This window comes from Rhamphochromis longiceps, linkage group LG22, assembly GCF_057381845.1.
Source record: "Rhamphochromis longiceps isolate RC_006_pf linkage group LG22, R_longiceps_female_GT1.1, whole genome shotgun sequence".
Taxonomy (NCBI): domain Eukaryota; kingdom Metazoa; phylum Chordata; class Actinopteri; order Cichliformes; family Cichlidae; genus Rhamphochromis; species Rhamphochromis longiceps.
The window spans coordinates 21221334-21232379 of record NC_140577.1 but is presented as its reverse complement, the minus strand read 5'-3'; the positions used below and the strand labels follow the sequence as shown (position 1 = coordinate 21232379).

The window sequence follows — 11046 nt, the reverse complement described above, 5'->3', positions numbered from 1 at the left end:
CATGGCGAACACACGGAGAAGTTGTAATGTTCTTTCACGGACCATTAGTGTCGCGGAGAAACATTAAGATGTTGTAGTACAAAGCAACGCTGCCACACAGGATAAAGTAATTTATTGTCAAGGAGAGCAAAATTTCTCATTGTAGAGAGTGAGAGTTAAGATCGTTGGAGGCAAAGTAGAGGCTACAGTCACGTGAAGAAACATGATTTTAAAAAAAACATTTAAATGTTCAAGAAGGACCTACTTTGTATTTCAGTGCTGTGCTTCTCTTTATGTCAGAGGACAGGACACAAACTTACTGGTGATCTTTTTTTTAAATCATGATGTTAATTTGCAGGTGAATTACACTTCCGCGTCAGATGTACACCATAATCGGAACCCCATTTTAACCTTACGCCGGAACCTTCTGTATAACCTGACGTACTCCTCACGACAAACGTAACTACAGGTCAACGACTTGAATGGCGACAAAGGTTGCGGTGTAGGTATTAGGAGCTCCCGGTTGCAAAGTCAGTTGTGCCAGATTTTCCGCAGAAGTCTAAATCACACTTTACAACCCCATTTCCTAAAAAAGAAAAAAAAAAAGCTCCACCAAATACAAGTTACAAAAAAGACAAACGTCCAGCTGCAGTTAAATATTAAGCAACTTTATTCCTGCAGTGTGACACTTTAGCTTGAGGTCATAAAATAAAGTCCACGGGTTAGCAACAAAGTTGTTTTCTACATTATGCTCCTGGAGTTGTGTCTTCTTTCCTTCTTCATACACATTGGAAGATGGTGAAGTTTTTATTCTACTTCTCAATAAAAACATGAACAAATAGTAGTGCTCTTTTTGTTGTATTTAAATAAAGATTCCCAGACATGCATTATACCTAGTACTGGACTAAACTGCATTTTTCTTTTAGTGTTGGACTAGGCTTTCTGGGAAGCATGCTGCTACTGCTTAAATTTTTTTTTTTTTTTAAATCAGTTATTTTACAGTTTGGGTTTTTTTTTTTTTTTTTTGGAAAATAGGGTTGTGTGAGTAAAGACATCTCCCATCAGGTCACCACCTTATCATTTTTACTTCATTGCATCATGTAGCAAATTAAGGTCGCGCCACTACTCGATTATTTAGTCCTGTGATCGCCACATACTGTTAAGCTGAAACAAAGCTGCTTTAACTGCCTTATTTTTCCTCACTTTTATTCTGCCACTCATGCTGTGTTTTGTATAATCCCCCTCCTGCCAAAAAAAAGGAAGAAATGTTGATAAAAATGTTGCAAATCCAATATAACGACCAACAAGTTTTTCTTTCTTGGTGGACAAACCAGTGTTAACTATGCTAAGAGCACAGGTCCAATGCAGATGATTTAATTTTAAAAGGTTTCTATAATCACAGTGCACCATGAATATGTGTAAGCAGTGAGTCACTTATCCTAACAGCATTAGTGGGCTAAAAACTCACTGCATATACATTCAGTCTCTTTGAGCTACTGGATTTGAAGTGAGACAGAGCAAGCACACACACTCGCACGCATTTACAGCGGCAAATAGGCATCATCCCATGATATTCTCCATACGTCTCACAGCAACAGCACATACACATTTATATTGCCTTCACATGGAGTGCAAATAATATTCTTTGGATTTTTTGTTACAAGAAAACTACCTAGTTAATTTTGCCTTAAAACCTCATTAGCTGTAAGCTAAAGGAAGAATCTTCAAGTTCTTTAGTTCTTAGCAATCGTGGCAGCAAAAAACTAAAACTGTATTCTAAGCTATCATACATGTACAGCATTTTGATATGTTGAAGTAGTACTGTAACTTGTTGGCGATGGGAGCATTTTAAGCTGGTTTTATGATTAAGCATTTAGAATTCAGGAACAGTTTCAAGCATCTGCTTTTGGCATATACTTAAACAGTCACCTTACATTTGAAAAAATAGGCATAATAGTTTCAGCAATGGAAATACAAAACAAGAAAAAGATGTGCTGGAAGTATTGGTACAAAAAAATGAAATAAATATCAGCATTGAGAGACTAAAGAGGTCCTCTTTCTTCTGAGTTGGATGAATATTTCTGAGACACATTCCATAACTTAAGCTTCTGGGCATCCATAAGAATCCCTGCAGCTCTTTATTTATCTGATGTTGCTTCATTAGCAATGAAAGATGTAAAACTTGGTGTGCTTATTTAACAAAAAAAAAAAAAAAAGATATAATATTTGGCCTTCTTAATGTGGTCGGGCCCTATTAGGTATGTGTGGATGAAGGCGATATGTCCCTGGGTGACTTCCAGGTTTCTCCTGCTGCTTCACAGGTTTCTGCAGGGCTACAGGAGCAGATGCAAGCAGGCCCCCTGCTGTGTGGGAGCTGTTTGTAGAGGAGGAATTGACCACCAGTTCAATTTTCCCCTCCAGTTTTACAAGCCGTGTCAGAATGTCATCCAGTAACACAGCTATAGTCCTCTTCAGGTCAGCTATTTGAGTAAAGTACAGAGAAAAAGACAGAAGGGGGAAAAAAATCAGTCCTTGAGGCTGCTTTTCTTGCAACTATGAGACACACTTGTCATGTAGGTATTAGTAAAATATGGTGCAATATCATCATACTTTCCATTTAAAAAGTATGGTAATATTGCACCACTTCTGAATTTTTCTAAATTCTTACCATATCCTGCCATGGAGGTTCCTTGTGGCCCACCTGGTGCATTCTGGTTCTCTTCTGTCAGCACTTTGACATATCGCCGGCTTAGCTCCAGTATCTTCTCACGCAACTCTGCACTGCTCTGATGGCGAGGCTGCTGCACAGTGTACCTCAGCAGCATAAGTCCCCATGCCAGGCCAAATGCCAGGAGTAGCATACTCAGCTTCTGAGACATGTTCCTACGCAGTAGTGCAGCCAGCATGGTACTGTGGTGAAGGGGAAAGGTGGCTATGAATGCCCGGTCTGAGGCTGAAGGTCTTGAGTTCTTTGAATTTTTAAACAATCAGCTTGACAACGTAGCAGTTCCTGCAGGAAACAAATCCTGCTGTCCTTAGTCAAACAGAGGTCAAAGCTGTCAAAGTCTGCTGCACATCCTGCTCATCGTGAGGGGATATGAAGAAGTCTGGAGTAACAGCAGAAGCCAAGAAGTGTAGCCACAGACATCGGCACTCAGGGGTGTTTGGAAAGGTGCTTGGGTTGCAAGATGTGTGAGACCAAATCACCAATGCAGACTGGGTTTTTAGGCAGGGGATCAGCAGACATGGCTGAAAATGCTTTAAAAACAAACAAGAACAAGAAAAAGAAGACAACAGACAGAAATAACAACATTAATATAGAAGGAAAAACATGCTTACATTAGGGATGCAATGAAAAATCTGACAAAACAATTACTTTAAACACTGCAGCAAAACTCCCTCCCACAATCCAAAGACATGCAGTTAGTGAGATAAGGTTAACTTGTGATTCTAAATTATACACAGGTGTTAATGTGAGTGTGACTGATTCTCTCTCTCTCTCTCTCTCTGTGTGTTAGCCTTGCTTCAGACTGGCGACCTCCCCAGGGTGTACACCATCTCATGCCCTATGGTAGCTGGAATAGCCTCCAGCCCCCCACGACCCTAATAAGGATGAGCAGAAGAAAATGGATGAGATGGATTTTTTTTTTTTTTTTTGCAGTGCTGCAATGTCATGATTAAAAGAAAAAAAGCTTAAACCCATTGCAGTCTCATTTTTGTTCATCCTCTAAATTTGTAAGGGCTCACAATGTTTTTAAACACAGAATGAGTATTTCTGGGTGAGTTAATGAAAGCACAACCTCATGTGAATTATCACATCTATCTTATCATTAATAGCAAGGTTTCCTGAAATACCTTGTTGTTACTAGTGACATTTTCCCCCTTTTACTGCTTTTGGTTACAAACACTAAGCTACAAATCTCTTTCAGCCCTCTTAGCCCAGAAACCTGATTACTAGTTTAGATTTCACCGTACCTACTTTGCAGCTCCAAATAGGGGAGAGAGAAACAGACAGAGGGCATTCATACCCCAATCCCACAATGGGCACAATAGTGACAAATAATCTGCAAGCGCACTGTGCACAGTCAAAGCACATTAGACAATTTCTCAGCTTTCACAACTTTGTCACCAGGTTCATTTTCTGAAAAATCTCTTGGGTGAGGGAGTGTCACTTCTTTTTGTGAGGCTGGAGAGGAGATGGTGATTGAGCAGATAAATTATGAAAAGATGAGTAACACAATCTGTTAAGTGATGCTTCTCATACACGCAAACATGTCCTTTCTGTGACCTGGGCAAAACCAGTTATCAGCAAATACAAACTCAACTAGGAAGAAATTCTTAAAGTAACGGTATAAGTAAGTCAGGAAGTGAGACTCTTGTCATGACCGGACCATAATTTCATGGAAACACAAACGTTTCAGACAAATAATCTTCCACCTGGTTAGAGGACTGTTTAACACAGCGTGCCTAATCGGGCGCATGGCTTATCGGACTCCTTACCAGCCATTCACATCTATCCCAGAAGTTAAATATTGACCACAACAGCTGTCGCATGTCATCTGCACAGGCAAACAACTGGCAGGGTCAGCAAATGGTTCAATTGGGCGACAGGTGCGCAATACCGAACTGTCAACAGTGCTTGGGTTTTACAAAAAAACAAAATACAGAACTTACTGAACCTGTTTATCACCTAGCAGAATATAAAATAAACATGTTTAAAGTAGATTATCCAACCCAGCACTGAAAACGAATCCAAACCACACGTGTGCTTCGTTTCTGATAGGCATTTCGGGACATTTGTTTTTAACTACTTAACAGTCACTGAAGCGGTTTCCAACTCTGTCGATATTTCACGTTAGCTCGACATTTCTGCTCGCCAGCACTGAAACCATACAGTCAACAGCGAAAAGGGAAGGTAAACCTTTTTCGTGTCCCAAAACCTTTCAAAAAACACACATTTCAACCCACCGTGTTATCTGGGAAACTAACTTGAACTGAAGCGGAAATTTGCAGGCTGCAGATAGGCAGTGACGAGGCGACTGTGAGCTCCAGCGGCTACCGGTGGCTGACACTGAATGATGCTTGTTGTTTGGCAACCCAGGGCTGTTGTTGCTGTGTTGTGAACGGCACCCTCCCTTTGTTTCCGTTAACGAAAAGTTAGCTACCGAACTTCGAGTGAAGGTGTCTTTTCCGGCTCAAAGTCATTCCGCCGCCTTCCGACACAGCCTCGAAAAACCGACGGGGTCTCTGTATGCAAAAGTCGGCAGCTAAATTCCAAGCATGCAACTGCGCTGAATGTCATGGTTCCACTGGACGTCTCGTGCATGCGTCAGTGCTATTGAATTATGGGAAATGTATTCATACCCTACTTATCGTGGTGTATCGCCTCTAACCAAATATTTTATTGAATTACTTTCGTTTATCTACGAGTATTATTTAAGGGGAAACCTTTAAGTAACAATGAGTTTATTCCGTAAAAAAGAAATCATACGGCATATTGTAACGTTCACGACGATAGCAAGCCACAAATCCGTCATTGCTTTGTGTGCGCGTGTGTGTAGTTCACCCTGCGCCCATTAGAGGGAAGTCTAAAACCATCTCCATGGCAATTTTAAAACTGGTTGTAAACACAAAGAGTAGCTACTGTGCAAGGAGCGAGCTACAGCTACAAGTTAAACCCTCTAACAACATGGAGAAAATAGATCTCGATCAATCCGCTTTAAAAGCAGTTGATGACTACTGGGAATACAGAAGGTTTGTTTGGCGAGTGTCTTTTGACTGATGGTTTTGGGTTTTCAGTCACCGTCACGTGACAGCTTTTGCCAAAGTTAACATAGCGACTATGCTATTACACTTAGATAAGCTCGTATTATAGGAAAACAAGGAATATAAATAGATTTAACTGTATGTAATATTATTCCTATTGGTGGTTCGTCTTCTGAAGGATTGTGGGTGATGATGATGGAGAAAAGCTCTTCACTCCAGAGCAATATGAGGAATACAGGAAGAAGATGTTTTCTCAGCGACTTAAAAACCGGTTATATGTGAGCTATGGAGTGCCTGGGGGTATTGACTGTAAGCTGATTGGCCCAGAAACACAGTGCTTCTGTGCACATAGGTAACACATTCCTTTATAACTCACACACTCAGACATCCTTCTCTCTTGCACATGCTCAGTAATGAAATGTAATCCAGGTACAAGCAACATAAAACAGACTGGGAAGTGGTTCCCTCTGAGCGACCCCTGGCCTTACCATGCAGAGTCAAGGGATGCTGCTGCCCTGCCTACCAGTACGTCCCTCGGCTTGGACCAAACCCTGTGCGCTGCAGGTGTAAACACTTACCTCAACATCACAGTGAAGCAGCAGGCCACTTGTGCAAGTCTTGTGAGTCTGAAATCACTACATTTTAAAACTGTATTACAGGTTTACTCCACTCAGTGTGAACTCCAGCACCTATGTGGACTCTTGTTCTGCTGACTTTTTTATCAGGCAGTTCTTGTTCTGGATTCCAGAGTCCCTACACCTGTGGGTGTGGCCAGCCCAGCTCTGAACACCAGACTCTGGTAAGACAACTCAAACATCAAACATGTTTTCTTCTTGTTAAAGAAGCAGATGCTAGATCTAGATTTCTATTACTCTGCATAATTTCAAATAAAACTTTATTGTGTTTGCTCTATCTTCTTGGCAGGTTGAGACAAAACTGGAGAGGCAGGCACGCGGTCAGCCTGTGGGCAGGGATGTCCCTTATGCTGCCATGGGTGGGCTGACAGGGTTCAGCTCCTTGATTGATGGTTACCTAGCTTTGGAAATCAGTGGCTCAGGTAAGACTATAACTGCATATAACCTTTTTGTCTTTCTTCCAAGGGAAGCAAAAGTAGAGATCCGTTTTTACACATGTATGGTTTAACACCAACACCCTATAAGCACTAAGACCATTAAAGCCCTTTTTTTTTTTAATCTCAGGCTCTTTGAATTATAGAGTGAGGGATTTGGTGATCCAGCCTTTGCTAGGGTGTTTTTGGATGCATTCAACTGTATGTACTGTTAGTTCCATTAAAGCACATAGGAGGGCAGCAAAGTGCAGTGGAGTGTCAGTGTTGAAACGAAGAAACCTGCAGTGCTGCGATTTGTTCATGAAAAGTGAAAAGTGTAGAGTAAAGACTGTGTGTGGTTATCTCGATTTGGAGTACAGCTGTGTGGACACAAAAATATATGTCTTTCTTTTGATTATAGTACAGTGTGTAAAAAAGATTCAAACTTTATGCAGTGGACTGATTACTCCATAATTTTGCATATATTTTGCAATGACACCTCCTTCCATACATGATTTCCATACTCTCTGCTGTATTTTTTTTTAGATCAAGAAAGCCCTCAGCAGAGCTGCTCGGCATTAAAGACCAACCAAACATCAGCTAAAGCATCAAGGTTTGCTCTCTGTAAGAGAGGGACCAACAAACAATAAAATACAACATCGGTTTGTGTGTATCCATAGGATAATGAATATGAAATACTCAATACATACATATTTGGACAATGCTGAAATTGTTGTCATTTTTGGGAGATTTTAGATAAAAGAAAAAAGCTTTAATTCAAGGGTTTAACAAAAGTCCTGCATTGACTGATTAAGAATTACAGCTGTATAACTAAATGGGGGTGTGGCGAAATGCGGATTGTATGTGGATTGCAGGCAGTGAGTAAGCATTGTAAGAATTACAGCCATTTTTATACACTATCCCCCATTTACAGAGGCGTAATTAGATAAACCTGTTATGAAACGACTGTATGCAGGCAGGAAAAGGACCCAAAGTGCAGACTCCGGAGACAAACGTTCAGCACAGCTTTAATGCTGAACTCAAAAGTGTAACAAAACTGAGACTACAAAATACACCTACGCAGACAGCACACACAGCAAGATACGAGTAGATCATGACACTGACAAACTGAAACACAGGGCTTAAATACATAGAGGGAGCAATCAGGGAATGGGCAACAGGAGGGAAACACAGCTGGGGCAAATCAGGCCTAACGAGACAAGGGGAAGCAAAACCAGACACATTAACATGAGACATGGACTTTCAAAGTAAAACAGGAAACATAACACAGACTCACAGGCAAGCACTATAACAAAGGGAACAGAGACGTGGGACCAGGGCAGACACAGACACTGACTGGACGTGGGGATACTGCAGACAGGGGAGACAGCAACTATGGAACACAGACAGAAAACCAGAACACTAAAACTCTAACCAAACCCCACCCAGAGAACCTAAACTAAGAATAATCCTAAAACCCATAAAGCAAAGCTAGAATATAATGAAATAACAAAATCAAAGAACCAAGAACACAAAACACTGGGTCGACGACCCAGGGACCCTAACAAAACCAGCATAATTTGAAATAGGTTATTTTTAATACTTCTGTGAAAATCCTGCGCAGTCAGTGACTGCCTGAAGTCTAGAACCCATGGAGATCATCAAATGCTCTTTTTCCTGCATGAGATGCTCAGTGACCTTCTGTTGCTGCTTTTGGGTGTATGTGCTTTGAGTTTGGTCTTCAGAAACTATAAAACACACTCTGTTGGGCTCAGATTGGATGACTGGCTTAGTCATTGAAGAATATCCCATTTCTGTGCATTGTGAAACTCTTCGGTTGCTCTTGCAGTATTCTTTGGGTCATTATCCATTTGCACTTTGACATGGTGTTCCAGTTTTGCAGTATTTGGCTGCATCTGTGCACACAGTATAGTCCTGTAGAAAGCTACTTTAAGCTGCAGTCTTATTCACAAGAGGTCGCCACAGGGGTAGCTCGCATGTTTGATTCGGCAGATTTTTTACCGTAGGTTGGCCTTCCTGATGTAACCCCAAAGGGATTTGTGTCTCCCCTTGGGATCGAACCAGAGATTTCCCGCTTATTAGGTGAATGTGTAAACCGCTTACTGCTATATTTAGATTAAGGAATCCACAGGCTATGTTTGCAGCCTGCACTGTGCATACTATCTGCATACAGTCACACCCTCATTTCTCTGCATATGCTATGGCTGTAATTTACAATCAGTTGATGCACTACTTTTGTTAAACCCCCTGAATTAAAAATCTGAAACTTCGAAAATCTGCACATCACATGTTGATTGTTTGATTTAAAATCTACCATGTGTGCAGAAGCAAGACTAAGGTTAAAAAAATGTCATTGGACTGCAAAGGTATGCCTTTTTCAGAGTTGAAGAACAAGCAGCTTGGTTCAAAGTGAAATCATTTCAGCTTTCACTGAAAAGTATGTCTTTGTCAGTGTCGTGACAAAGTGATATAATCAGCTGTCAGCAAAAGCTGTGACTAAATCCCACCATGCAACTGAACAATTACTGACAATACAGTATATCGGTTCAGTCAAAGAGCTGAGTGGGGGAACCACTGGCAACATTATTACGATGATCCAGATTTTGACACACTGTTTTTGTGAACTTTTAAGAAGACGAAACAATGCTTTATCAAGTAGATGTTGTCTGTTTTATAATGCTGTTTGTGCTGCCATGATGCATAAACCACGGTCCTCTTTATTTGGCGTCTCTGCTGAAACTCACAAGTGTGACTATGATGGTAAAAATTAAGATATGATGTATAATAATGGATTGCATTTATATAGCGCTTTTCGAGACCCTCAAAGCGCTTTACAATTCCACTATTCATTCACTCTCACACTGGTGGAGGCAAGCTACAGTTGTAGCCACAGCTCCCCTGGGGCAGACTGACAGAAGCGAGGCTGCCATATCAGCCCCTCTGGCCATCACCAGTAGACGGTAGGTGAAGTGCCTTGCACACAATGACCGAGACGGTCCGAGCCGGGGCTCGAACCGGTAACCTTCCGATTACAAGACGAACTCTTGAGCCACGATCGCCCTGAATGACTAAATTATTTATTTAGTCATCTTCAGTTGAATTATTATTAAAGTTATTTAAACTCAAATTAATCCAAAGGTCAACCTTTTTAAAGTATATAAGACTACAATTTTCCTAAAGTCTGTGTGTAATTGTATTAAACAACTGTGATCTCAGCAGTGGGCAAAATAAGTGCTATTAAGTTTTGTTTTGTTTTTTCCATAATCAAGCAGCCCTGGCAGCTTTCTCAAGAGCCACTCATCATCTACACGAGTGAGAGACTGAAGACATTTGTAACAGCAAACCAAAGATGAAAAATACAAGACTAAATTAAAACCTGCTCAGCTATCATTTTGAGTTTTACTCAATCACCATCATAACATTTTTCTAAGATTTGGAACCTGTTCACCAGCTATCTTTTTTCCTAAACTTTTCCACCCGTCTATCTTCTTCCAGTTTTCCTATTCAGGGTCATGGGGGCCTAAAACCTATGCCAGCTGTCATAAGAGGAAAGGAAGGATGCACCCTGGACAGGTCGCTGATCTATCACAGGGCCAACAAGTTGAGGGTTACGACCATTCTTGCTCACATTCACATCTATAGCCATTTTATAGTCATGTGAAAAAGAAAGTTTTCTCATGGGTGGTTCTTCTTTGTTTGAAGAATTTAAGGTCATTGTTTTCTGTGTGTCTTGATTGCTCTCTTAAATTGTGCCTTACAATGTTGCTTCAGCTCAAGGAGGTTTATGGACATTTGTATATACATAGCTCTTTCAAGGTCCAATGCATTTCACTCAGGTTCAGACCTGAACTTTTTACTGGACTACTGCAGGATCTTGACTTTTCCCCCCCCCCCCATTCATTCTGTTGTAGATTTGCAGCTGTACTTGGAATCATTGTCCATTTTCTTTAGCTATGGCCTTTTTAGTATACAGAGGAGTTCATGGTCAACTCAGGGATGACAAGCTGCCAAGGTCCCGTGGCTGCAAAACAAGCCAAAGTCATCTTCCCTCCACCACCGTGCTGACAGTAGGTGTGTTTGGTTTTCTCCAAAGTGACACAAAGGCCAAAGATTATTGTCACAAATGTTAGCATCTAATTGAGAGCTGTAGAGTCTGAGCTCGAGCTCTTGGATTTTCTTTTACAATTTTTCTGAGCGTTGCATGGTTGGCCCTTGGGGTGAATTTCCTGGGA

General features: G+C 41.0%; 2 protein-coding genes across 5 annotated transcripts; one reads left to right on the top strand and one right to left on the bottom strand.

Moving 5' to 3' along the window:
- Window positions 1-945: 945 nt before the first annotated feature.
- ccdc126 (coiled-coil domain containing 126) lies at window positions 946-6435 on the bottom strand. 4 transcript variants are annotated; one of them, XM_085396785.1, is made up of 4 exons: window positions 4948-5306; window positions 3504-3582; window positions 2648-3237; window positions 946-2459 (listed from the first exon to the last, which is right to left on the bottom strand). In XM_085396785.1, the coding sequence occupies exons 3-4, from the start codon at window positions 2883-2885 to the stop codon at window positions 2215-2217; spliced, it is 483 nt and encodes a 160-aa protein (XP_085252911.1). In that variant the 5' UTR covers window positions 2886-3237; window positions 3504-3582; window positions 4948-5306; the 3' UTR covers window positions 946-2214. The 4 variants fall into 4 exon arrangements, with proteins under 4 accessions (XP_085252911.1, XP_085252913.1, XP_085252910.1 ...); XM_085396787.1 differs by lacking the exons at window positions 3504-3582; window positions 4948-5306 and adding an exon at window positions 6324-6435; XM_085396784.1 differs by lacking the exon at window positions 3504-3582.
- Window positions 5572-11042, top strand: fam221a (family with sequence similarity 221 member A). The gene is made up of 6 exons (XM_085396783.1): window positions 5572-5733; window positions 5924-6097; window positions 6175-6365; window positions 6471-6544; window positions 6670-6802; window positions 7340-11042. Exons 1-6 carry the CDS (start codon window positions 5582-5584, stop codon window positions 7441-7443), a joined length of 828 nt encoding a protein of 275 aa, XP_085252909.1. The 5' UTR covers window positions 5572-5581; the 3' UTR covers window positions 7444-11042.
- Window positions 11043-11046: the final 4 nt, after the last annotated feature.

Excerpts from the sequence above, each read along its gene's own strand:
- ccdc126 (XM_085396787.1), bottom strand. The coding sequence starts at position 2,885 with ATGCTGGCTGCACTACTGCGTAGGAACATGTCTCAGAAGCTGAGTATG. Across the intron at positions 2,460-2,647 it reads AACCTCCATGGCAGGATATG|CTGACCTGAAGAGGACTATA; the intron begins GTAAGAATTTAG and ends TTACTCAAATAG.
- fam221a (XM_085396783.1), top strand. The coding sequence starts at position 5,582 with ATGGCAATTTTAAAACTGGTTGTAAACACAAAGAGTAGCTACTGTGCA. Across the intron at positions 6,545-6,669 it reads GCTCTGAACACCAGACTCTG|GTTGAGACAAAACTGGAGAG; the intron begins GTAAGACAACTC and ends TCTTCTTGGCAG. Across the intron at positions 6,803-7,339 it reads TTTGGAAATCAGTGGCTCAG|ATCAAGAAAGCCCTCAGCAG; the intron begins GTAAGACTATAA and ends ATTTTTTTTTAG.